At 43.4% G+C, this 24,671-nt stretch overlaps 1 protein-coding gene across 1 annotated transcript; it reads right to left on the minus strand.

Moving 5' to 3' along the window:
- Positions 1-363: 363 nt before the first annotated feature.
- Positions 364-978, minus strand: LOC139173580 (retinoid-binding protein 7-like). Its single transcript, XM_070763552.1, is given in 1 exon segment — positions 364-978. A coding segment is annotated over 1 exon segment (405 nt). The 5' UTR covers positions 928-978; the 3' UTR covers positions 364-522.
- Positions 979-24,671: the final 23,693 nt, after the last annotated feature.

Genomic DNA, 24,671 nt, shown 5'->3' on the forward strand with positions numbered 1-24,671 from the left:
GTGTTGGATGAAGGTGGTGCCGTGGATATTGCCTACCTGGACTTCAGCAAAGCCTTTGATACGGTTCCACATAAAGAGCTGATAGATAAATTAGTGAAGATTGGACTTAATCCCTGGATAGTTCAATGGATTTGCAGCTGGCTGATCGTAGACATCAGAGAGTTATTGTTAACGGCGAGTATTCTGAGCAGAGTCAGGTTACAAGCGGTGTGCCACAAGGGTCTGTTCTGGGTCCTATTCTTTTTAATATGTTTGTGAGTGACATAGAGGAAGGTTTGGTAGGGAAGGTTTGCCTATTTGCCGATGATTCTTTTTTTTCTTTTTTCTTTTTTTTTGGCATTGCCAATATGTTTAATGAAGTGATTTCATAACGGGCCACCTTTATTTGCTCTAGGAATCCTTAAGAGCATTTCCGATAAAGAGAAAATACTGAAGTTTCAACGTTGTTGACTTGCAGTAGAAAAAGTGGTCATGAAGTGAAGGTGCCTTGCGCAGCTCTCCTTTTCAAGTCCGGTTTGGGAGTCATGCTCGCTTGTAAACTTGCGTGCTTGTCTGGCCTTCACAACGGAACTCCAAATACAGTTCGTCTCCTTCAATCCAATGGGACCAGCCTCTGTTTTTCTTTTCTCCGTTCTGCATGCAGACAAGTTTATCGCTGTCCCAAGACACCACACTTCTGCATTTTCGGTTGTCCAATCCTTTGTTATCTTCATCAAACTCCTCTCCAATTTTGAACTCAAGAAAATAGTTTCAAAAAGTGCTTGTTGTCCTGATAGAAAACAGATCCCCTTCCTGCTTTATGACCTTTTGGGGCTTCAACATGTTTGCTATCTTGCGAGTTGCGAAATCTATACCTAAAGCCAACATGTAGCCTTCAAAATTCTCAGACCGGACAAGGTTCCAGGTCCCGCTGAGGTCCACAGGCATGGCTGAAGAGAAGGAGCTTGAGATAAACACAAACTTTAGAAGGTCTAAGGATTCAAGTCCATTTGCCGATGATTCTAAAGTGTGCAATAGGGTTGATATTCCTGGAGGCGTCTGTAATATGGTAAATAATTTAGCTTTACTAGATAAATGGTCAAAGCAATGGAAACTGCAGTTTAATGTTTCCAAATGTAAAATAATGCACTTGGGATTTGGAATACTGTGTTCAGTTCTGGAGACCTCACCTACAAAAAGATATTCGGAGAGGGGCGGCATACAAATCTAAGTAATAAATAAATAAATAAATATTGACAAAATTGAACGGGTCCAAAGACGGGCTACAAGAATGGTGGAAGGTCTTAAGCATAAAACGTATTGGGAAAGACTTAATGAACTCGATCTGTATAGTCTGGAGGACACAAGGAAAAGGGGGGACATGATCGAAACATTTAAATATATTAAAGGGTTAAATAAGGTCCAGGAGGGAAGTGTTTTTAATAGGAAAGTGAACACAAGAACAAGGGGACACAATCTGAAGTTAGTTGGGGGAAAGATCAAAAGCAACATGAGGAAATATTATTTCACTGAAAGAGTAGTAGATCCTTGGAACAAACTTCCAGCAGACGTGGTTGGTAAATCCACAGTAACTGAATTTAAACATGTCTGGGATAAACATATATCCATCCTAAGATAAAACACAGGAAATAGTATAAGGGCAGACTAGATGGACCATGAGGTCTTTTTCTGCCGTCAGTCTTCTATGTTTCTATGTTTCTATATAAAGTAAAGGATAGAAGAAAAGATATAAAAATAGAAAAGAAGATATATGAAAGGAAGAAAAGATATATGAGATAAATGAGAGATGTAGTGTTCTGCCGGCGTGTCCCAACCGCCCGTAATTACAGGGTAATTAGTCCAGAAAGACACACATCACACGATAGAAGAAAAACCAAAAGTCTTTATCAACAGAAAAACAGAAACAGCTCCCTTTTTAAATGTCAAAGGGATTTTCTGATACACACAAGGCACAGGTTAAATGCAATCCAATTTCTCACCCAATAACTGGGAAATCGAGTCCAATTCTAAAGTCTAGAAAGTCCACACACAAACTTGAACAGCAAAAACCACGATCTTGATGAAACTATGAATCAGATAAACTGCCACGAGGCTAAACCAGCACGCTGTTCTTTTTATCTGTAGCACTAATTACAACAGCTCCACCCAACCACAGGTGGCCTCACTTATCTCCTGTAATAATCCTTCAGTTGTTTTATTTTTTTATAGTTGCAAGTCTATTTAATCCTAATTCAGCTCTATTAATTAATATATATATCCAGTTCACTAAGCCTCAGAGCCCTCCAGCAACCTCCTCAGAGCCCCCGACACCCAACTAATTACCCCACCCTCATAGCACCAAGAGATCTCCCTCCATACCCAACATGACTTCTAAGGACCCAAGGAAACTGACTGGTTGCCATTACAGCAAACAGACCACGTGGCCGATCAAGGATACAAGAGATCACGTGACCCTGCTAAAGAACCCGGCAGTACCAATCAGAAACCCACAACCCCTGCAAAACTTGTCCTGAATTCACCAGGGCCCCCCCCCAACCAAGCTACACATACACCACGCCCCCCTAAAGATAAGCAGGAGAAGAAGCAAGCAACAAATAACAACTAATTCAAAAACAACTAACAACAAATAAATCTACAACAACCAAAAGGCAACTAAAGCACAACAAAGAGACATCAACAGCACCCACCTGAACACCACCAGACACAACTGGACACTAAACCCCAGCTAACCAAGATATAACTCTTGACCACACTCCTACACCCCTCACACCACATTTGCACACACCCTGAAAATATGCCTAGCAAACTAAAAGCAGAACTGCCACCACTGCATTCTACCAAACATAATTCGCCACTACATCACGCAGTCCTAGGTGCTTGGGAAGCGCCCGACTGGTGATGAAATACGAAATCCAGAATAGTGATCTCGTTTGCTGTGTTGTACTGACATAATAATAATAATAATAATAATAATAATAATAATAATAATAATAATAATAATAATAATAATAATAATAATACAAAACAAGATATTGTTATTGCTATTGCTAGTGTTATTGTTATTATTATTGTAATAAAAAAATCCTAAGGAAGACAGAAAAACCACACACTAACGCTTCCTCCATTCTTTATCCCCTTCTTTTTTTTGGCTTAGTTGATAAATCCAGTTGTGTATTAACCATTAAGCAGACTAAGCACATACTTAGGGCCCCAGGCCCAAAGTGGGCACCACAAAGTTGAGAAACGGAGGAAAACAGTGAAGGTTTGTAGCATAGCTAGAGGTATAACAAGCAGGAAGAGGGAGATTGTGATTCCGCAGTATAGAGTGCTGGTGAGACCACATTTGGAGTACTGTTTTCAGTTCTGGAGCCCTCACCTACAAAAAGATATTGAGAAAATTGAACGGGTCCAAAGACGGGCTACAAAAATGGTGGAAGGTCTTAAGCATAAAATATATCAGGAAAGACTTCACGAACTCCATCTGTCTAGTCTGGAGGACAGAAGGGAAAGGGGGACAGGATCGAAACATTTAAATACGTTAAAGGGTTAAATAAGGTTCAGGAGGGAAGTGTTTTTAATAGGAAAGTGAACACAAGAACAAGGGGGAACAATCTGAGGTTAGTTGGGGGAAAGGTCAGAAGCAATGTGAAAAAATATTATTTAGAAACATAGAAGTCTGACGGCAGAAAAAGACCTCATGGTCCATATAGTCTGCCCTTATACTATTTTCTGTATTTTATCTTAGGATGGATATATGTTTATCCCAGGCATGTTTAAATTCAGTTACTGTGGATTTATCTACCACATCTGCTGGAAGTTTGTTCCAAGGATCTACTACTCTTTCAGTGAAATAATATTTCCTCATGTTGCTTTTGATCTTTCCCCCAACTAACTTCAGATTGTGTCCCCTTGTTCTTGTGTTCACTTTCCTATTAAAAACACTTCCCTCCTGGACCTTATTTAACCCTTTAATATATTTAAATGTTTCGATCATGTCCCCCCTTTTCCTTCTGTCCTCCAGACTATACAGATTGAGTTCATTAAGTCTTTCCTGATACGTTTTATGCTTAAGACCTTCCACCATTCTTGTAGCCCGTCTTTGGACCCGTTCAATTTTGTCAATATCTTTTTGTAGGTGAGGTCTCCAGAACTGAACACAGTATTCCAAATGTGGTCTCACCAGCATTCTATATAGCGGGATCATAATCTCCCTCTTCCTGCTTGTTATACCTCTAACTATGCAGCCAAGCATTCTACTTGCTTTCCCTACCGCCTGACTGCACTGTTCACCCATTTTGAGACTGTCAGAAATCACTACCCCTAAATTTGACTGAAAGAGTAGTAGATGCTTGGAACAAACTTCCAGCAGACGTGGTTGGTAATAGTAACTGAATTTAAACATGCCTAGGATAAACATATATCCATCCATGCCATCAATCTATGTTTCTATGTAAAAAAACAACAACCCCACAGTATGTACAAGTGGGGGGGCACCAAGAGTCGAGAGTGCTTAGGGCACCAGTGAGCTTTAATCCACCACTGGATAAATCACTTTGATCTACTGTTGGCTTCTCAATGGAAAGATGCCCTTCTGCCTTTGCCAACTTTCCAAAACTAATTTCTCTGAAACAGACCCTCCATTTCATTCCTTTGGGGAGATTTGAAATATTGAGATAAAACAGAGAGCTCTTCTTCCCTTTCTTTCAGTAATTTCTCTGCTCAAATCTCCTTAAAAACACTTAGAGGTCAAGACAAGATCCCTGCGGCTTCTTTCTAATATATCCAGAGCCGGTAGAGAGATTAAGTATGACATCAGTATGGATGCCAAGACTAGAAGAAAAGGAATATCTAAGCCAATATGAGAAATGGCGATTGGCTGCTATCCGATACTTTTCAAACAATTTGCCAATAGATGTAAGTTTCAATATTTTCCCGTGGTTAACTGAAAAAAGAACCCTAATGGGTTTGGATTTTCAATCAGAATGGCACAAATGATAATATTCACTGGTGGGTGGGAAGCTACCTGACAAAAAAATTATGAGTCATCCAACTCTCCTCATTCAATGCCCAACTGTCCATGTGTGTGTGTGTGTGTTTGTGTGTGTATTGGTTATGAAAAGGAAAGGAGCTTAGTATATATCTATTTCCAGCTATTTAGCCCTCATCAGCCAGCCATACCCTTGCTGGGATTTGAACCTGCGCCGTTTGCCTGTAAGGCAGTGGAAAAGCACCATTTAGAGAGAGGATTCAAATTTGTACAGAACAAAATATTCAATGAGAATATTTCATTCATTCAGATCTAGGATGTCTTATTTGGGCGTTCCCTTTATTTTTTTTTATTTATATATACTGCTCAAAAAAATAAAGGGAACACTCAAATAACACATCCTAGATCTGAATGAATGAATGAAATATTCTCATTGAATACAGTGGTCCCTTGACTTTCGTGGGTCCGACTTTTGCGGAAAGCCTATACCATGGTTTTTCAATAAATAAATAAATAAATAAATAAATTTTTTGAAAACCTGTGGTATTTTTTTATTTTTAAAATTTATCTAAAGAAGCCATCTTTAAATAAAAGCTCCGCTTCTGCCCCAGCCTCTCGATCCTTCCCCTTTAATTTTTGGAGCATTGGTATGCTCCACTTGAAGCCGAGCCTTATTGTTGCCCGGTGCAGCCAATTTTGCTGCCATTGATTTCACCGCCGCAGGGCCTCTCAGCTGTTTGGCGGCACAATTCTCTTCTGTCAGCTGCTGCGGCAGCAGGAGGTGCAATCGGGGCAGCAGCAGCCAAGGCTCAGCCCCCTTCGCCAGACCCGTCTTAGAAACATAGAAACATAGAAGTCTGATGGCAGAAAAAGACCTCATGGTCCATCTAGTCTGCCCTTATACTATTTTCTGTATTTTATCTTAGGATGGATATATGTTTATCCCAGGCATGTTTAAATTCAGTTACTGTGGATTTATCTACCACGTCTTCTGGAAGTTTGTTCCAAGGATCTACTACTTTTTCAGTAAAATAATATTTTCTCATGTTGCTTTTGATCTTTCCCCCAACTAACTTCAGATTGTGTCCCCTTGTTCTTGTGTTCACTTTCCTATTAAAAACACTTCCCTCCTGGACCTTATTTAATCATTTAGCATATTTAAATGTTTCGATCATGTCCCCCCTTTTCCTTCTGTCCTCCAGACTATACAGATCGAGTTCATTAAGTCTTTCCTGATACGTTTTATGCTTAAGACCTTCCACCATTCTTGTAGCCCGTCTTTGGACCCGTTCAATTTTGTCAATATCTTTTTGTAGGTGAGGTCTCCAGAACTGAACGCAGTATTCCAAATGTGGTCTCACCAGCATTCTATATAGCGGGATCATAATCTCCCTCTTCCTGCTTGTTATACCTCTAGCTATGCAGCCAAGCACCCTACTTGCTTTCCCTACCGCCTGACTGCACTGTTCACCCATTTTGAGACTGTCAGAAATCACTACCCCTAAATCTTTTTCTTCTGAAGTACAGTGGAACCTCAAGATACGAACTTAATTGGTTCCAGGGGGAGGTTCGTAAGACGAAAGGTTCGTAAGACGAAACATTGTTTCCCATAGGAAACAATGTAAAGTCAATTAATCCGTGCAACAACAAAAAAAACCCGCAAAAAAATGCTGCCGCCCGGCTGTCACCTTTTAAAACAGCCGGGTGACTTCCATCTCTCTCTCTCTCCTTCCTCCCTCCTCCTCCTCTTCCTCCCGTATTCCGCCTCCCTCCCAGCCCGCTAGGCAGGCCAGTGGTCCCCGTCACGGAGCACAGCCATGTGGGCTCTGCTCTGTTCCCTGCCGGCCCGATTGAGGGGCTGGCGGTCTCCGCCAGGGAGAGCTTCCTGGCTTTCGTTCTTGTTGGATTCGTGAGCTTTCATGCCCAGGAAGCTCTCCGAAGTGAGGAGAACCACTGCTGTTGCCGCTCGGCCGCGCCTCCTCGCCCGCCTCCCGCCCGCCTGCCCAGGATGCAGACCTGCTGCCTCGCCCTTCGCCTGCTGCCGGCCCGATCCTGCGTCTCTTGCTTCTGGGCTGGCTCCATTCTGTTCCCTGCCGGCCCAATTGAGGGGCCGGCGGGAGGAAAGCGAATGCCTCTCTTCGTTGCGCTGCCTGGCTGGCAGCGGAAGATGCAACCGAGCCCACGGGGCCGGGCTCTGCGGCCGGCAGGGAACAGAACGGAGCCTTCCACGGTGGCTGCCTGCTGGGCTGGTAAGAGGGGGAGCCGAGCCCAGCCCCGTGGGCTCGGTTACATCTTCCGCTGCCAGCCAGGCAGCGCAACGAAGAGAGGCATTCGCTTTCCTCCTGCCGGCCCCTCAATCGGGCCGGCAGGGAACAGAATGGAGCCAGCCCAGAAGCAAGAGACGCAGGATCGGGCCAGCGGCAGGCGCAGGGTGAGGCAGCAGGTCTGCATCCTGGGCAGGCAGGCGGGCGGCGGGCGAGGAGGCACGGCCGAGCGGCAACAGCGGCGGTTCTCCTCACTTCGCCCAGTCCTCTCCTGCCTCCTGCACTGATGTTCCCCGCTGCGTCGGGCGCCGCCAGCCCCAAGTTGGATGCACCCTCGCTGGCCCGCTCTGCCGCGGCTCCTCGCCCACCACCCGCCCGCCCAGGATGCAGACCTGCTGCCTCGCCCCACGCCTGCCGATCCTGCGCCTCCTGCTTCCCCCCCCAAGCCAAAAATACAAAGGCGGTCTGCCACCGCCCGCAGAGCAATGGGAAGCTGAAGCCGGCGGCGGTTTCAGACTCCCTTTGCTCCAGGCTGCTCCTCCCTGCCTGTCATGCGGCGGCAGACCGTCTTTGTTTTTTTCGCTGGGCGGGAGAGCAGGAGGACCTTCCTGACTCCCTCCCCCAGTGCCGGACCTCCTGCCCTCCCTCCCAGACAAACCCCCAAAGTGGCCTCCCGAACGCGGAAAGAAGCCCCGCCGCCGGCTGTCACCTTTTAAAACAGCCATGGGGCTTCCCAGCAGCCTCCCGAAGCCGAACGCCAAACCTGAACATCCGGGTTCGGCTTCAGGAGGCTGATAGGAAGCCCCCCTGGCTGTTTTAAAAGGTGACCGCTGGGATGGGGGGCTTCCCAGCACCCCCCCAACCCCGAACTCGGAAGTTCGGCAGAAATTCGGGGTTCGGGAGGTTGCTGGGAAGCCCTCCAGCCCGGCTGTCACCTTTTAAAACAGCCGGGCGGCTTTCCAGGAGCCTCCTGAAGCCGAACGCGGAAGTTCGGGTTTGGCGTTCGGCTTCGGGAGGCTCCTGGAAAACCGTGCGGCTGTTTTAAAAGGTGACAGTCGGGCTGGGGGGCTTCCCAGCAACCTCCCGAACCCCGAACTTCTGCCGAACTTCCGAGTTCGGGGTTGGGGGGTGCTGGGAAACCCCCCAGCCCAGCGGTCACCTTTTAAAACAGCCGGGCGGCTTCCCAGGAGCCTCCGAACGCCAAACCCGGAAGTTCGGGTTTGGCGTTTGTAACACAAAAAAAGTTCGTAAGAAGAGGCAATTTTTTTCGGAACCCTGGGTTCGTATCACGAGTTGTTCGTAAGACGAGGGGTTCGTATCTTGAGGTACCACTGTATTTGCTAACACAGAACTGCCAATACAATACTCAGATTGAGGATTCCTTTTCCCCAAGTGCATTATTTTAGAAACATAGAAACATAGAAGTCTGATGGCAGAAAAAGACCCCATGGTCCATCTAGTCTGCCCTTATACTATTTTCTGTATTTTATCTTAGGATGGATATATGTTTATCCCAGGCATGTTTAAATTCAGTTACTGTGGATTTATCTACCACGTCTGCTGGAAGTTTGTTCCAAGGATCTACTACTCTTTCAGTAAAATAATATTTTCTCATGTTGCTTTTGATCTTTCCCCCAACTAACCTCAGATTGTGTCCCCTTGTTCTTGTGTTCACTTTCCTATTAAAAACACTTCCCTCCTGGACCTTATTTAACCCTTTAATATATTTAAATGTTTCGATCATGTCCCCCCTTTTCCTTCTGTCCTCCAGACTATACAGATTGAGTTCATTAAGTCTTTCCTGATACGTTTTATACTTAAGACCTTCCACCATTCTTGTAGCCCGTCTTTGGACCCGTTCAATTTTGTCAATATCTTTTTGTAGGTGAGGTCTCCAGAACTGAACACAGTATTCCAAATGTGGTCTCACCAGCATTCTATATAGCGGGATCATAATCTCCCTCTTCCTGCTTGTTATACCTCTAACTATGCAGCCAAGCATCCTACTTGCTTTCCCTACTGCCTGACTGCACTGTTCACCCGTTTTGAGACTGTCAGAAATCACTACGCCTAAATCCTTTTCTTTTGAAGTATTTGCTAACACAGAACTGCCAATACAATAGTCAGATTGAGGATTCCTTTTCCCCAAGTGCATTATTTTACATTTGGAAACATTAAACTGCAGTTTCCATTGCTTTGACCATTTATCTAGTAAAGCTAAATCATTTACCATATTGCCGACGCCTCCAGGAATATCAACCCTATTGCACACTTTAGAGTCATCGGCAAATAGGCAAACCTTCCCTACCAAACCTTCCCCTATGTCACTCACAAACATATTAAAAAGAATAGGACCCAGAACAGACCCTTGTGGCACACCGCTTGTAACCTGACTCTGCTCAGAATACTCGCCGTTAACAATAACTCTCTGATGTCTACGCTTCAGCCAGCTGCAAATCCATTGAACTATCCAGGGATTAAGTCCAATCTTCACTAATTTATCTATCAGCTCTTTATGTGGAACCATATCAAAGGCTTTGCTGAAGTCCAGGTAGGCAATATCCACGGCACCACCTTCATCCAACACCTTTGTGACATAGTCAAAGAAATCAATGAGATTAGTCTGACATGATTTGCCTTCAGTAAAGCCATGCTGATTTGGATCCAATAAGTTATTGTTTTTTAGATGCTGATTTATCCTCTTTTTGAGTAGAGTCTTCATCATTTTAACTACAACTGATGTCAAGCTAACTGGCCTGTAGTTACCAGCTTCTTCTCTACTGCCCTTCTTGTGGATAGGCACAACACTGGCCATTCTCCAATCCTCAGGAACTTCTCCTGTTAACAAGGATTGGTTAAACAAATCAGTCAGGGGGGTAGCAATGACAGATCTGAGTTCTTTAAGAACTCTGGGGTAGATGCCATCTGGACCCATTGCCTTATTTATCCTTAATCGTTCAAGTTCTTCTAAGACATCGGCTTCTAAGATCACTGGAGCTGAATCCGTACAGCTGGAATCAATGCTATATCCCTCTATAGTATTATTTTGTAAGGTGTCTTTTGAGAAAACTGAACAGAAGTAGCTATTGAAATGGTCAGCAATCTCCTTATTCCCATTAATGCATGTATTATTCCCTGTACTAAGCTTCGTGATGCTGCAGTTTTTCTTCTTCTTATCACTAATATATCTGAAGAAGGTTTTATCCCCCTTCTTTACAGATTTGGCAATTTCTTCCTCTTTTGAGGCTTTAGCAGCATATATCTGTTTCGCCTCCTTCTGTCTCATTTTATACACCTCCCTATCAGCTATACTTCCAGACTCTTTATACCTCCTATAGGCAGCCTTTTTTTCATTGACTATAACCCTTACATCATTGCTAAACCTTAGTGGTTTCTTCTTCCTTTTGCCTTTAGTTATTTGTCTTACATATAGTCCTGTGGCTTTTATTATGGCTTTTTTAAATACAGTCCACTGGGTGCTCGCTCCTGCCATTTTATCCCTCCCCTTTAATTCATTATCTAAATATTCCCCCATTGCATTAAAATTTGTTTTTCTGAAATCCAATACTTTGCTTGCATTATAGGATTGCTCACAATGAGTTTTACATCAAACCACAAACATAGATGGTCACTGCAACCTAAATTTTCTCTCACCTTGACCTCTGAAACCCAATTCCCATTCGTAAAAACTAAATCTAGAATATTCTCCCCTCTAGTTGGTGTCTTAACCAGCTGTGCCAGAACTGCTCCTGTAAAGGCCTCTACTATATTCTTACTTTTGCATGTAAGGGCACTGGGGATATTCCAGTCAACATCTGGCATGTTGAAATCACCCATAACCACAATATTTCCCTTTACTGCCATTTGGGTAATTTCATCCACCATCTTGTTGTCATATTCCTCAGATTGCCCTGGAGGCCTATAGATCACCCCAATTCTAATGACAGAACCTTCCTTCTGTCTTCTTTCGGTGCCGGCCCTGCTTGGGGAGGAGCCCTCGATGACCAAGGGCGAGCCTCCAGATCCGGAGGCACAAGGCAGCCCGATGGATGGGCGGCTATCCACCCGCAGCAGCAAAGGGGGCCGACATTTTGGGCTGGTCAGCATCCTAATGATGACACGCAAGCTGGAGGGATATCCTGGGAGCTGTTCCTCTGCTTTTGGGATGCCGAGCCGCTGGGGCATGTAATAGAGGCAGCACTTTGCAAGGAAGTGCTTGGAGCAGTTCGAGGCAAGGAAGTGGAGGGTTCAAATGGCTTTTTTTTCTTCCTGAGGGAAATCAGGCCGAGCGACCTCTGCCTGCCCTTTTCTTTCTCTCTTCAGCCCGGGACGCCCGATTTCGCCACCGCTGGGCCTCTCAGCTCTTTGGTTGCCCACGTGTCGGCCGTCGCTGCCCAGATTGTGCCTCCTGCAGCCGCAGCAGCCAACAGAAGACACGTGGGATGCCAAACAGCTTAGGGGCCTGGCAGCGGCAAAATCAGCGGCGGCGGCAGTAGCAGGTATGTGTGGACATATCTGAGATGCACGGCCTCCACTCCAGCCTCTGCTACAACCACATGCACCCTAGAGCGCAGCAAAGCCCCCAGATTGCCACCCCGTTGCGCCTGCAGGTTCTGGGGTTAAGTAAAACCAGGCGTGGAGGAGGAGGGGGAGGAGGAAAGGAAGCATCTCTACTTCGCGGAAATTCGACTTTTGCGGGCGGTCTCGGAATGCATCCCCTGTGAAAATCGAGGGAAAACTGTACTGTACAAAGTTGAATGTGCATAACAGCAGGTGAAATTGATTGTCAATTAGTGTTGCTTCCTAACTAGACAGTTTGATTTCACAGAAGTTTGATTTACTTGGAGTTATATTGTGTTATTTAAGTGTTCCCTTTATGTTTTTGAGAAGTGTATATAGTAGTTCATAATTGAGATGAATGTGCTTCTTAGGTTGGCCTTTGTTCCAGTCGGTGAACTTTATTTTCTAAAACAGTTTTTACATCAGGTTATCTGTCAGTAGGAGAAGACATGATACCAGTATTCATTTAGGATAATAATTTTCAAAGGAGAGGAAAATTGTTCTGCCTCCACAAATTTGTGGCTCTGATTTAGTGTTGTAGGGAAGCTGCTACCCTTTATATTGTTCAGACTTTAACTCTCTCCATTTATTATCCTTGGCTAGGAAGGCTTTGGTTGATATTAAGAGCCATAGTGGCGCAGTGGTTAGAATGCAGTACTGCAGCTCCTGCTGACTGCTGGCTGAATGCAATTTGGCAATTCGAACCTCACCAGGCTCAAGGTTGACTTAGTCTTCTGTTCTTCCAAGGTGGGTGAAATGAGGACCTAGATTATTGGGGGCAAGAGGATGACTCTGTAAACTGCTTGGAGAGCGCTGTAAAGCAGTGTGAGGGGGTAAATAAATCTAAGTGCTATTGCTTCTACCTGGAGGGCAGTAGATTGGTTTTACAGCTGTCTCCAGCGCTTCCAAGAATTCTGGATAATGTAGTACATTCACATTCAGACAAACATCAGATTTGAAAAAGAGACATGTACAGTTTAGGGGTGGGCTGCTGGGGCTACGCAGAGGTTTGGGAGAACCTCTAGCCCAAATTCTATGCAGTTTGAAGAACCCGCAATCCCACTCCTGGCTGGTCCCCACTCCCCCTGCCCTTCCCAGGAGTCCCCAAGCAGCCCATTTTGGATGCAGGCAAGTGCAGGGGGTGCATGGAGACTCAGGGAGTGCAAAATATGGGCCTACTGGAAATTTGGCAAGCCTCCAGAGGACTTCCAGAGGCCTGAGGAGGCCATTTTCACTCTCCTGGGGGCTCTTGAAAAGCCTCCAGAGCCTAGGGAAGGCAAACCCTCCCCTGTATGGTGCAGGAGGCCAACTAGGCCATGCCCACCATGGCCACACCCAGCCACCAACCGGACAGAGAACCGCTTTCTAAAATCTTTGAAGCCCACCCCTGCATGTATTCATGTTCTCCTTGGTCAGGCAAGCAGATTTCAGGAAGCGCTCTTTGAAGATGCTTTTTGTCTGAGAAGATAATCCAAGGAGTGACTTGTAAATACTAGAAGGCCCATCAGAGGCAGTGGTCTTCATGAACAACAGGTTGTATTAATACACAACAGGGCCAGGCCCCTGGGTTTCAGAGAACTGTCATCAGACCCAAGTTAGAATGTGCCGAAACCTCAAGTCCTTAAGAAAATGCTTGATTTTGCCTTCATGGAACGGGGTTGGCAGGAGAGGCAGAAATGGGAGAAGGTGGGAAGGGACAGGGTTCAGCTGGCCAAGTGTCCACGTCCTTTCTTAATTAAGTCTTCATGAACTTCAGATGACTTCTGCAGGAGGTCCATAAAAGCCGAAGCAAGGCTTCCCAAAGTTCAAAGCTACAGCATACGTCATTTTTATTTAAACCTCTTGACAGTCTCCCTGTAGATGCAGAGCCTTTAAGTGCCACTTAAATCTCTTCTTGGATGTCTTGTTAGAAATAAACTGGAATGCTGACTTCATTGAGATCAATTATAAATCTCACCTGCCTTGCCTGATGCGTAGAGGGACAGAGAGACCTCCACTTTGCCAAGGTGAGGGCTAAGGCTCCATTTTCCAACATTTTGTCTGACTGAAGCCAACCTTCACTGAAACCAGGAAGAACAGCATTCTTTGACAAAAGGACACCTGACACAAAGCCTGATCGGAAAAACTACCAACTTAAAGTCCTTTCCCTGTCATTCATTTCAGTTGCAACCTCTTTTGCTAAATATTAATATTAGTACCTCATTATAAAGCCTCAGTAAGGCCATGCTTGGAATACTGCATTTGGTCACCACAATATAAAAAAGATGTTGAGACTCTACAAAGGGTGCAGAAAAAACCCAACCAAGATGATTAGGGCAGTGTTTTCCAACCTTGGCAACTTGAAGATATGCTGGGGAATTCTGGGAGTTGAAGTCCAGATATCTTCAAGTTGTCATGGTTGTGAAATACTGGATTAGGGGACTGGAGGCTAAAAACATACAAAGAATGGTTGGAGGAATTGGGTATGGCTAGTTTAATGAAAAGAACGATTAGGGTCCCAATAGTTCAGGGACTGCCACAATAAAGAGAAGAGTCAACCTATTTTCCAAAGCACCAGAAGGAAAGACAAGAAACAATGGGTGGAAACTGATCCAGGAGAGAACCAGTCTAGAAATAGTGCAATATCCTGACAGTGAGAACATTAAACCAGAGGTTGTGGGTGCTCCATCACTGGAGGTTTTCATGAAGAGACTGGGCAGCCATTAGTCATGTAGAATATAGGGCAGTGATGGCGAACTTGTGGCACACGGAGTCATATCAGAGGGCAGGAAAGGCATTGTCCTAGGTCAGCTCCAGCGTGCATGTGTGTACTGGCCAGCTGATTTTCAGCCTTGGGGAAAGCTGTTTCACCCTCCAGAGGTTTCAGCAAAGCTTCCTGAAGCCCCAGAGTGCAAAAAACGCCCACCAGGCAAACCGGAAGTTCAAAAAAATGGACTTCTGCTTTGCCTGTGCTGCTGTTTTTCACACTCCAGGGCTTCAAGAAGCTCCAGAGTGCGAAAAACAACATAATGGGCCAATCAGAAGTCTGTTTTTCAAACTTCTGGTTTGCCCATTTGGCCATTTTTTCACCAGGCTTCAGTGAGGACTGTGCGCATCTGGTGGCATGGGGTGAGTTGTGCAGACGCGCATCTCTCCTTGATTAGTTTCCATTGATTGGCACTTGTCGTGCCTTCTGGCGCTTTGGAAAATAGTTTGGCCACTCTTCTTTGTGGCAGCCCCTCAAATATGGGAAGACTGCAGAGATTCCACTGGAAGCAGCATGGCGAGACCGGCTGGAAAAAGTGAAGCTCCAATGAGCTTTATGGAAAAGCCAGCCTGACGAAGTGCCGCTGGTATGTGCGTGTGTGTCTTCTGACCGTTGTGTGTACTCCCTTGCAGCGTGAGGAGTTTTCAGATTCGGAGGATGACTGGGATTTAGAGATCATAAATCTCCCTGCTCTACCGACAGTTAGCAATGTTAGTGTAGACCACACTGCTAATGACCTAGAGATGAGTTCCGGTGACTCAAATGGGGGAAACCACAGATAGAGGGATGTTCGTTTTCAAAGATGGTGAAAATGCAGGGAAGAAAGAGGGTGGAGATAGTAGAGACTAATTAATTAATGAATTATGTCACATCTGGGTGTGAGACGGAAGAGATGCTGAATTTGTTCAATCTTGTTAAAAGTATGGCTGTGTCCTGAAACTTGCTCCGAAGCATAAGCATGATGTGTTATTTATTTTCTCTTTCTTTATGACTCCTGGCTAGCCTTAATTACCCATACATTTTAGAATGACTTGTGGAATGTCTTTCATGCTACTTCCAGGCTTATCTACTTTATTGCTGAGATAATGATGAGGAAAGAAAACTGCATGCAGAGTTGAAATGTAAGGAGAAATAAAGAAGATATGTTTTATAATGAGATTCATTGAGAATTCTTTTATTCCAAGTATTATGCGAATCAACCTGATATCAAAACACTGACCAGAACCATTCTGAAGGGACAGTGAAGAGGGAGAGTCATCTCGGGTGAACCAGAGGAACAGGTGAGTTCTTGAAGAGGTCAGAGACAGCTCTTCAAATCGGTGGCAGGGGCAATGGGCATTATTAAATGACTGCTACAAAGCTGGGGCAACCAGATCAAGTTTAGGTGCAGGAGTATTGAATGGACAAAGTGCTATAACTGGATGAGAAAGAGACCAACTCACAAGTAAAGACAATTTTAAAATTTGGTTTTTATAGAATTTCCCTAAGCTAAAATAGTAGATAATTGGTACCTGGTAATTGTCAAAGGAAAATAAACAAATGGAGACTAAAACTTTAAAGCCCAAGAAGATCCCTTTCCCTTTGGATTTAATTTTAATTTGGAGAAATAAAAATAACAGAAAGAAGAAATTAGTGAAAAAGTCCTTTGTTTTTCTGGATTTAAAGCTATTATTGGGTATTTTTTGACAATCAGCTGAAAGCATAATGTGAATTGGAGAGTGCCATCTTCTGGTGAGAGGAAAATATTGCAACAATTGTAGCAACTTGTGGATTATAAAAGAGAAAGTGCAGCTGTTTGATCTTGACTGAAAGAAGATAAGAGGAAAGCTTGAGGAAAGCCCGATGGAGGATAAACAAACTTTGGAATTGGATTGGACTGGGCTATTATTTGAATTTGAGTTAATAGAAAATGAATAAAATTAGAAAAAGATTATGTCGACCTTCATAAAAAGTGTAAATTGGCAACATGCAGATTTGGATGTATGAAGAATTATTTGCTATGTTAAAAGATGTGGGAAAAACTGTAAAATGTGACAAAAAAATAGAAATTTGGCTGGAGCATGAAATAGCAAAAGAGGCAGAAACTATGTCGAAAGATTTTGAGCAGAAAATAGAAGAGAGGGTGGCTAAGACAAATAAGGAACAAGAAAACAAGAAGTTAAAGGAATGGGGGGAAAGGAGAGATTTAGTAAGAAGTGAAATTTTGGAGGGATTAAAGGAAAATTGTTAAATAAAGAAACGTAGATGGAAAGAAAGGAAAAAAATAAGGGCCATATTAGTAGATTTAAGAAAACTGTATTAATATTGTTAATAGAGGATAGTTGAATATATATTGTTAATAGAGGATAGTTGAATGTGTGTGTGTGTGTGTGTGTGTGTGTGTGTATCATATGTTTTTGCTGAATTTTTTAAAATTAAAGGAGACTAGGATAGCGCTATTTCGGCCTTGTTCTGGCCTCATCAACTAGCCATACCCTTACTGGGATTTGATCCGGCAGATTACCCTGGTATATATATATTACTTAGGGCAAAACAGAATTAGCAGAAAAAGTGGGATGAGGAACTTTATGCATTTACATGTGGATTGTTAATTAAATTAGGAAGTTTTAAATATAAGATTTGAAGTTTATGATAAATATTGATTAGGATAAAACAGAAAAGTAGATGGAATGTGAAAAGGAAATTTGCTTCACTTTGAAACATAACCTGAGATAAACTGAATTAATTAAACCGTGGAGAGAAATTGTAATACAGAAAGATAGAAAATATGAAACATGTATGCAGTAAATAATATAATTAATTGATGTGAGTGTGAAAGGTACTAGATATTTGGGCAATTAGTAAATTAGGTATGTAACAACAAGAAAATAAGTTAAGATAAAGAAATATTTATGGATAATACTATGGGTTGGAATTGAAATAGAGAGAAATAGAGAGAAATAGAGAGAAGATAATGGAATTGTTTATGTATCAGAAAGACAACCTGCATGACTGAAATATGGCGTGATTTATATCTCTGGAAAAAGTAAGCTTTTGATAAACCATGACAGACTGCGCTAATTTAAATTAACAACAACACCAAGCAATGCCTTTTAGTACTGAATAAACCCCTATGTTCAACTTTGCTTCTCCAGATTTTGAGCTTGGAATGTGAAATTGCATTGTAGAGTGTTCACTGTGCATGATCACTGAAACCCCTGCTTGTATTGTTGCAAATTATATTATATTCCATGTAAGAGAGAATCAAGGATTTATTTGTTTGAAGATCAAAGCCTTGGAAAAAGATTTGTAGAATTGCCTTAGTCAAACCAGAACCGGGGGGGGGGGGGTATTGGAAGACTGCTATCATATTGTTCCTAGTCCTTCTTTTTTCTAGACTAATCTTGCTCAATTCCTGCAACTATTCTTCATATATTTTAGCTTCCAGCCTTCTGATCATCTTTGTTGCTCTTCTCTGCACTCTTTCAACAACTTTTTACATCACGGTGACCAAACCTGAATAGGCTACTCAGAGTAGGATAGGGTAGGATAGGAGTTTGGAAGGGATCTTGGAGGCCTTCTAGTCCAAACCCCTGCTCAGGCAGGAAAACCTAAACCATTGCAGACAAATGAACTTATCCAATTTCTTCTAAAAAACATTTGAAACATTTACAAATTCTGTAGACAAATTGATCCATTGATCAGTTGTTCTGTCAGGAAATTTCTTCTTAGTTCTAGGTTGCTTCTCTCCTTGTTTAGTTCCCACCCTTTGCTTCTTGTTCTAAACTCAGGTGCTTTGGAGAATAGCTTGACTCCTTCTTTGTGGCAGCTCCTCAAATATTGGAAACTGCTATCATGTCTCCCCCTAGTCCTTATTTTCATTAAACTAGATATATCCAGTTGCTGCAACCTTTCTTTATATATTTTAGTCTCCAGTCCTCTAATCATCTTTGTTGCTCTTATCTGCACTCTTTCTAGAGTCTCAACATCTTTTTTACATTGCAGCGACCAAAACTGAATGCAGTATTCTAAGTGTGGCCTTACCAAGGCCTTATAAAGTGGTATTAACACTTCACGTGATCTTGATTTTATCCATCTGTTAATGCAACCAAGAACTGTGTTGGCTTTTTTGGCAGCTACAACACACAGCTGGCTCATATTTAGCAATAGCAATAGCATTTAGACTTATATACCACTTCACAGTGCTTTACATCCTTCTCTAAGCAGTTTACAGAGAATAAGCATATTGCCCCCAACAATCCTCCTCGGAAGGATGGAAGGCTGAGTCAACCTTGATCCTACTGAGATTTGATCTGCCAAACTGATGGCAGCTGGTGATCAGCAGAAGTAGCTTGCACCACTGCACTCTAACCATTGCATCACCGGTTGTCCACTAGGATTCCAAGATCCCTCTCACAGTTACTACTGTTGAGCATATACTGTACCTGTGCATTTTGTTTTTCTTCCCTAAATGTAAAACCTTACTTTCTTCATCACTGAATTTCATTTTGTTAGTGCCCAATGTTCAAGTCTTTTACACACCCAGCATCAAAGTTCAGTCAAACAAAATTTTAAAGGACAACCTGCTTAGTGTAATCGTAATACAGTTGTAACTGTCCCTCAGCCTTTATCCTCCAATCCCCTAATTATCTTTGTTGCTGTTCTCTATATGCTTCCCAGAGTTTCAACTAACTGCCCTTGTAATTGGAATTCACAAAGGCAAGAAAGCCTGCAAACATGGATGTCTCCCAATCGTAGATCCCATATGCTTCACATCATGCTGATAAGTCTTTGCAAAAAATTTCCTGCAAAGACATTTGCTGACTTGCTTCCGAATATGGTGATTTGCCTGCTGAAATCATTCCACACACACACACACATTCTTGGGGGGGTGAGGGAGTAAGTGTTACAATGTTTTGTTTTTATCGGATAATTAACGGGGCCTTCCTCTTTCGGGAATCACAGTGAGGGGACCAAGTTTCCTTGCTCCTGACCAACGCTCTTAAGTTCCTTCATCAACTCTCTGTCTAAAGGCACAACACTTTAGGAAGGATGATTCCCATCTAGGGGGAGACGGGATGATTTAAAAGCTGTGACAGAATGGAAAAGTCATTGCTGATATAAAATTGATGCCAGAAACAGCAGGATATGCTAGAGATAAATGAGAATGTTTCTAAAGAATGAAAACCCTCTCAAGATTCTCATTTTATTAACCCGTTTAAAACTCTGAAACCATTCAGAACAATGCAGAAGTCAAGGCAAGAGCTGTGGTGGTGAAATAGTCAGAATGCAGTATCACCTGTCTATCTTGACTGGCTCAACGTTGACTCAGCCTTCCATCCTTCTGAGGTTGGTAAAAGGGGGACCCAGATTGTTGGGGAAAATAGGTTGACTCTGTAAACTGCTTAGAGAGGACTGTAAAAGCATTGTGAAGTGATATATAAGTGATATTGGGAAGGAGGGAGGGAGGGAGGAAGGAAGGAAGGAAGGAACTGTGGTGGCTCAGTGGTTAGAATGCAGTATTGCAGGCTAATTCTGCCAACTGCCAGCAGTTCGATCCTGACCAGCTCAGCCTTCCATCCTTCCAAGGTGGGAAAATGAGGACCCCGATTGTTGGGGGCAATATGCTTATTCTATGTAAATTGCTTAAAGAGGGCGGTAAAGCACTTTGAAGTGGTATATAAGTTTAAACGCTATTGCTAAATATGAGGAAGCCATATATTGCAGCTGCCAAAAAAGCCAACACAATTCTAGGCTGCATAAATAGATAGATAATGAGGATTCAAATTGTTGTGGGCAATATACTGACTCTGTAAACTGCTTGGAGATGGTTGTTAAGCACTGTGAAGTGTTGTGTGTCTAAGTGATATTGGGCAAGAAGGGATGAAGGGAGGGAGGGAGGCAGGCAGGCAGGCAGGCAGGCAGGAACTGTGGTGGCACAATGGTGAGATTGCAGTATTGAAGGCTAACTCTACCCACAGCCAGAGGTGGGTAAAAGGAGGACCCAGATTATTGAGGGCAAAAGGTTGGCTCTGTAAACAACTTAGATTAGATTATTATTAGAATTGAAAGGGACCTTGTAGGTCATCTAGTCCAACCCCCTGCTCAAGCAGGAATCCTTACACCATTTTAGACAAATGGTCATCCAATTTCCTCTTGAAGGTGTCAAGTGTTGGAACTCTCACAACCTCTGCAGGCATGCTGTTCCACTGGTTGATTGTTCTCACTGTCAAAAAGTTCCTCCTTATTTCCAGGTTGAATCTTTCCTTGGTCAGCTTTCATCCATTATTCTTTGTTTGGCCTTCTGGTGCTTTGCAAAACAGCCTGACCCCCTCCTCTCTGTGGCAGCCCCTCAAGTATTGGAACACTGCTATCATGTCTCCCCTGGTCCTTCTCACACCAGACTGGCAATGCTCAGTTTCTGCAACCACTCTTCATATGTTTCCAGTTCCCTTATCATCCTGGTTGCTCTCTTCTGCACTTTCTCCAGAGTTTCAATGTCTTTTTTGTAGTGTAGTGACTAAAAATGAATGCAATACTCCAGGCGTGGTCTAACTAAGGCTTTATAGAGTGGTATTAGTACTTCCCTAGTCTTAGATTTTAGGAAAGGAGGAGAATCAAGCTAAAACTTTTGCTTTTCCAGCATTCTGCATTATACAGGTATTTAGAAATGCAATCAAGAAGGAAATACAGTGGTACCTCTACCTAAGAACACCTCTACTTAAGAACTTTTCTAGATAAGAACCAGGTGTTCAAGATTGTTTTGCCTTTTCTCAAGAACCATTTTCTACTTAAGAATCCGAGCCAGGAAAAATTTCCCAGAAAATTTGATAGCAGCACGAAGGCCCAGCCAGTTTCTTGCCATTCACCCTTTAATCCCGGCCATCTCGGGCTTTTCTGGGCTGCCAGAGGAGACTTTTGGTGGTGCTTAAGGAGGCTTTGGCAGTCCAGAGCGAACGGGGTGTTTTCCTTTCTCTGGGTGCCTGGATAGGGAATAAACCATTTCGCTGTGGTGACTCCCTCGCGCTGCCTCCCATACACCCGGTGCGAGGTTGCTTCCTGGAGCATCTGGGTGCAGAAAGGCAAAAGGGGGCGATTCGTCCTGGCCGCTTTAAGTCAGCTTCAGCCAAACCGAGGAGTCACCACAGTGAAGGAAATGCGCTGGCTACAAAGCGATCGACGAGAGAAGAGAGGAGCCCTTCAGCATGGGAATTAAGAAGAAGCAGATAGCAGCAGCAGCAGCAGCAGCCTTTCAGTCAAAGGAGCGGGAGGTTCCCCCCTCTTGCCCGCCTGTGTTTCTCTCTCTGGCGCAATGTGTGGGAGACAGTCCTGCGCTGGGTGTACAGAATGTGCATGCTCCCCCTCGCTGCCTCAGACTCACTTTTTTTTTTAAGCCTTAAAGTTTTGGATTTTTTTGATTCCCCTCCCCTCCCCTTCTTCCTTCGGCAGTGATTGTCCTCCTCCTCCTCCTCCTCTTCCTCCTCCTCCTTCTCCCACACAATTCCAAGCTTTTATTTATTTCCTAATGGGTTTGCACTCATTATTTGCTTTTACATTTATTCCTATGGGGAAAATTCCTTCTTCTTACAAACTTTTCTACTTAAGAACCTGGTCATGGAACGAATTAAGTTCTTAAGTAGAGGTACCACTGTATAGAATACTGGGCCTAGGATGGAACTTTGTGGTACCCCACTGCTTACTTTTCTCCATGTGGACTTAGACCCATAGAGGACTACTCTTTGGGTATGGTTAGTCAGCCAGTTGTTAATCTATCTGACTGTATAGCTGTCTATCCCACTTTTTTCCTGGCTTATGGAGAAATAGGTTGTGGTCTATTTTGTCAAATGCTTTGCTGAAGTCCAAGTATATTATGTCCACTGTATTTTGCTGGTCTATTAATTTGGTTACAGTGTTGAAGAATGAAATAAGATTGGTTTGGCCTGATTTGTTCTTAACAAACCCTTGTTGGCTGCTGGTTATTACTTTATTTGTTTGGCAGATGTGTTTTTAAATTATTTTTTCCAGTATTTTCACAGGTATTGATGTTAAGCTGATAGGTTTGTAGTTACCTGGGTCTGTTTTTATACTTTTTTTGTAGATGGGGACTATGTCAGCTCGTTTCCAGTCTTCAGGTAGTTCCCCTGTGGATTTTTGGAAGATGTGGTGCAGTGATTCTGAAATTACATCTGCTAGTTATTTTAGGACTCTGGGGTGTAGTCCCTCTGGTCCTGGTGATTTGTATTTGTTAAGTTCAGAAAGATGATCTCTTACTGTATTTTGGCTTATATTGAATTTTGTTTCAAATCTGTTTTTTTGCAGTTGTGTTACTGGTTAGCTGAGCTGCAGTTTCTTTTGTGTGAAGACTGATGCAAATAATGTTTTAAGCTTTGCCTGTGTTGTCTATGACTTCTTTGCCTTCTTCTCTCTTTAGTGGACCAACTGTTTCCTTGATTACTTTCTCACTGTCAGAAAATTTCTCCTTATTAGATTGACTCTCTCCTCAATCAATTTCCATCCATTATTCCTTGTGTAGCCTTTGGGTTCTTTAGAAAATAGCTTGACCCCCTCCTCTCTGTGGCAGCCCCTCAGATATTGGAACAATGGTATTATGTCTCCCCTGGTCCTTCTTTTCACTGGACTAGCCATACCCACTTCCTGCTGTCGCGCTGGAAATTGCCAGCCCCCAACGACATTGAGAAACATCCAGTAGTTACAGAGTTAATTCTGTCTAGTAAGATAGCTCCTCCTGTGTGATGTAACCTGTTTGCTCACATCCCCTCTTTCTGATGAAGAAGGGCGGTCTTTATCCAGAGTCCATTGTTCTTTCAAACTTTCCGGTCCATCTTTTGTTAGCTACAAGATGTGCCATCTTTGTCTCTCAAGACAATTATTATTTTATGCTTTTAAATAAAGTAACTTGTTCATTCGAACATGCTTTGTCTGTACTTCAATACCCATCGCCTTTGGAAGCTCCCGGCTCACTCCTCACGGGCTGAGCGCCTTGTTTAAGGTAAGGGGTCTCTCCATCCAGACATGGTAGACAGAGTGACGGTTATTATTGAAGTAATAGACCCCGCTTACACCTCGTAAGCTTCCTAGGAATCTTCCCTAATGCCAGCGAAGAAGAAACGCAATCCTCTCACGCAATCCTACGTGGATTCCCTCACGAGCGAGCAGTTAGCCCAACTCAAGGAGACTATTCGTGTAACCGATAGTAAAAGGAATCCTACAATGTCTTTGCACGGTGAGAAGGAATGCCTTCCAGCTGACGACAGCATTCAACAAACTGTAAGTCTATCTTACTTGATTGATGATGTAGAAACCAGGGAACAGGATTGTAAATCTACCCAGGGTGGCCCCTCCGGCAGTCTTTCCATTAATCCTAGCGACGATGAAGAGGAGGAGACGTTAACTCTCTTCCCCTCGCAATCATCTGCCACGCAGGTTAAGGCACAAGCCAAAACGAAGCACTTAGATGATTTCACCTCTCTCGCTTCTGCTAACATTAAGGGAACGTCCCTAAACTTGCAGAAAATTGAGGAACTCATTGAAAAGGATGAGAAGGAGATTCACGCATTAGAATCAGTCTGTCTCCACTTTGATAACTTACCTACTATGAAAAATATAGAGCAGCAAGAAATCTATTTCAGTTATTTAAAAAAGGCTGATAACGCCAGGACTGAATTACGATCTCTGAAGAAACTTCAGCTTAAACTTATTACAGAAAAGATGGAGGTTATGTCCCTGAGAGGCAGTTCACATGCTCATTCCCCAAAGGGAGAGACAGAAGGAATCCATTCCTCCCACTCACCCCAAGATAAGCATGCGCACATCATAAATCCTCCCATGGTCACACACTTCTTCCCGCCAGGCTCTAACATAGAACACATTCCTTTCGACGAAGGGAGGGCTAACCAGCCCAAAGAAAAAAAAATGGTCCCTTTGCATTTTGAATCTATTGACTACAGAGGGGGGAGGATTTCCCCCACTGCTACAAGTTACGCAACAGCGGCCACTAGTGGATGGAATGTCCGAAAGGAAAAACCATTGCCGGAAGCCAGACAGGGACTTTCCCAGGCAGATATGGCAGCTGAAATGCAAAGACAACAAGTTCCATTTATTCCAGGTCCTTCTG

This window comes from Erythrolamprus reginae, chromosome 10, assembly GCF_031021105.1.
Source record: "Erythrolamprus reginae isolate rEryReg1 chromosome 10, rEryReg1.hap1, whole genome shotgun sequence".
Lineage (NCBI taxonomy): Eukaryota > Metazoa > Chordata > Lepidosauria > Squamata > Dipsadidae > Erythrolamprus > Erythrolamprus reginae.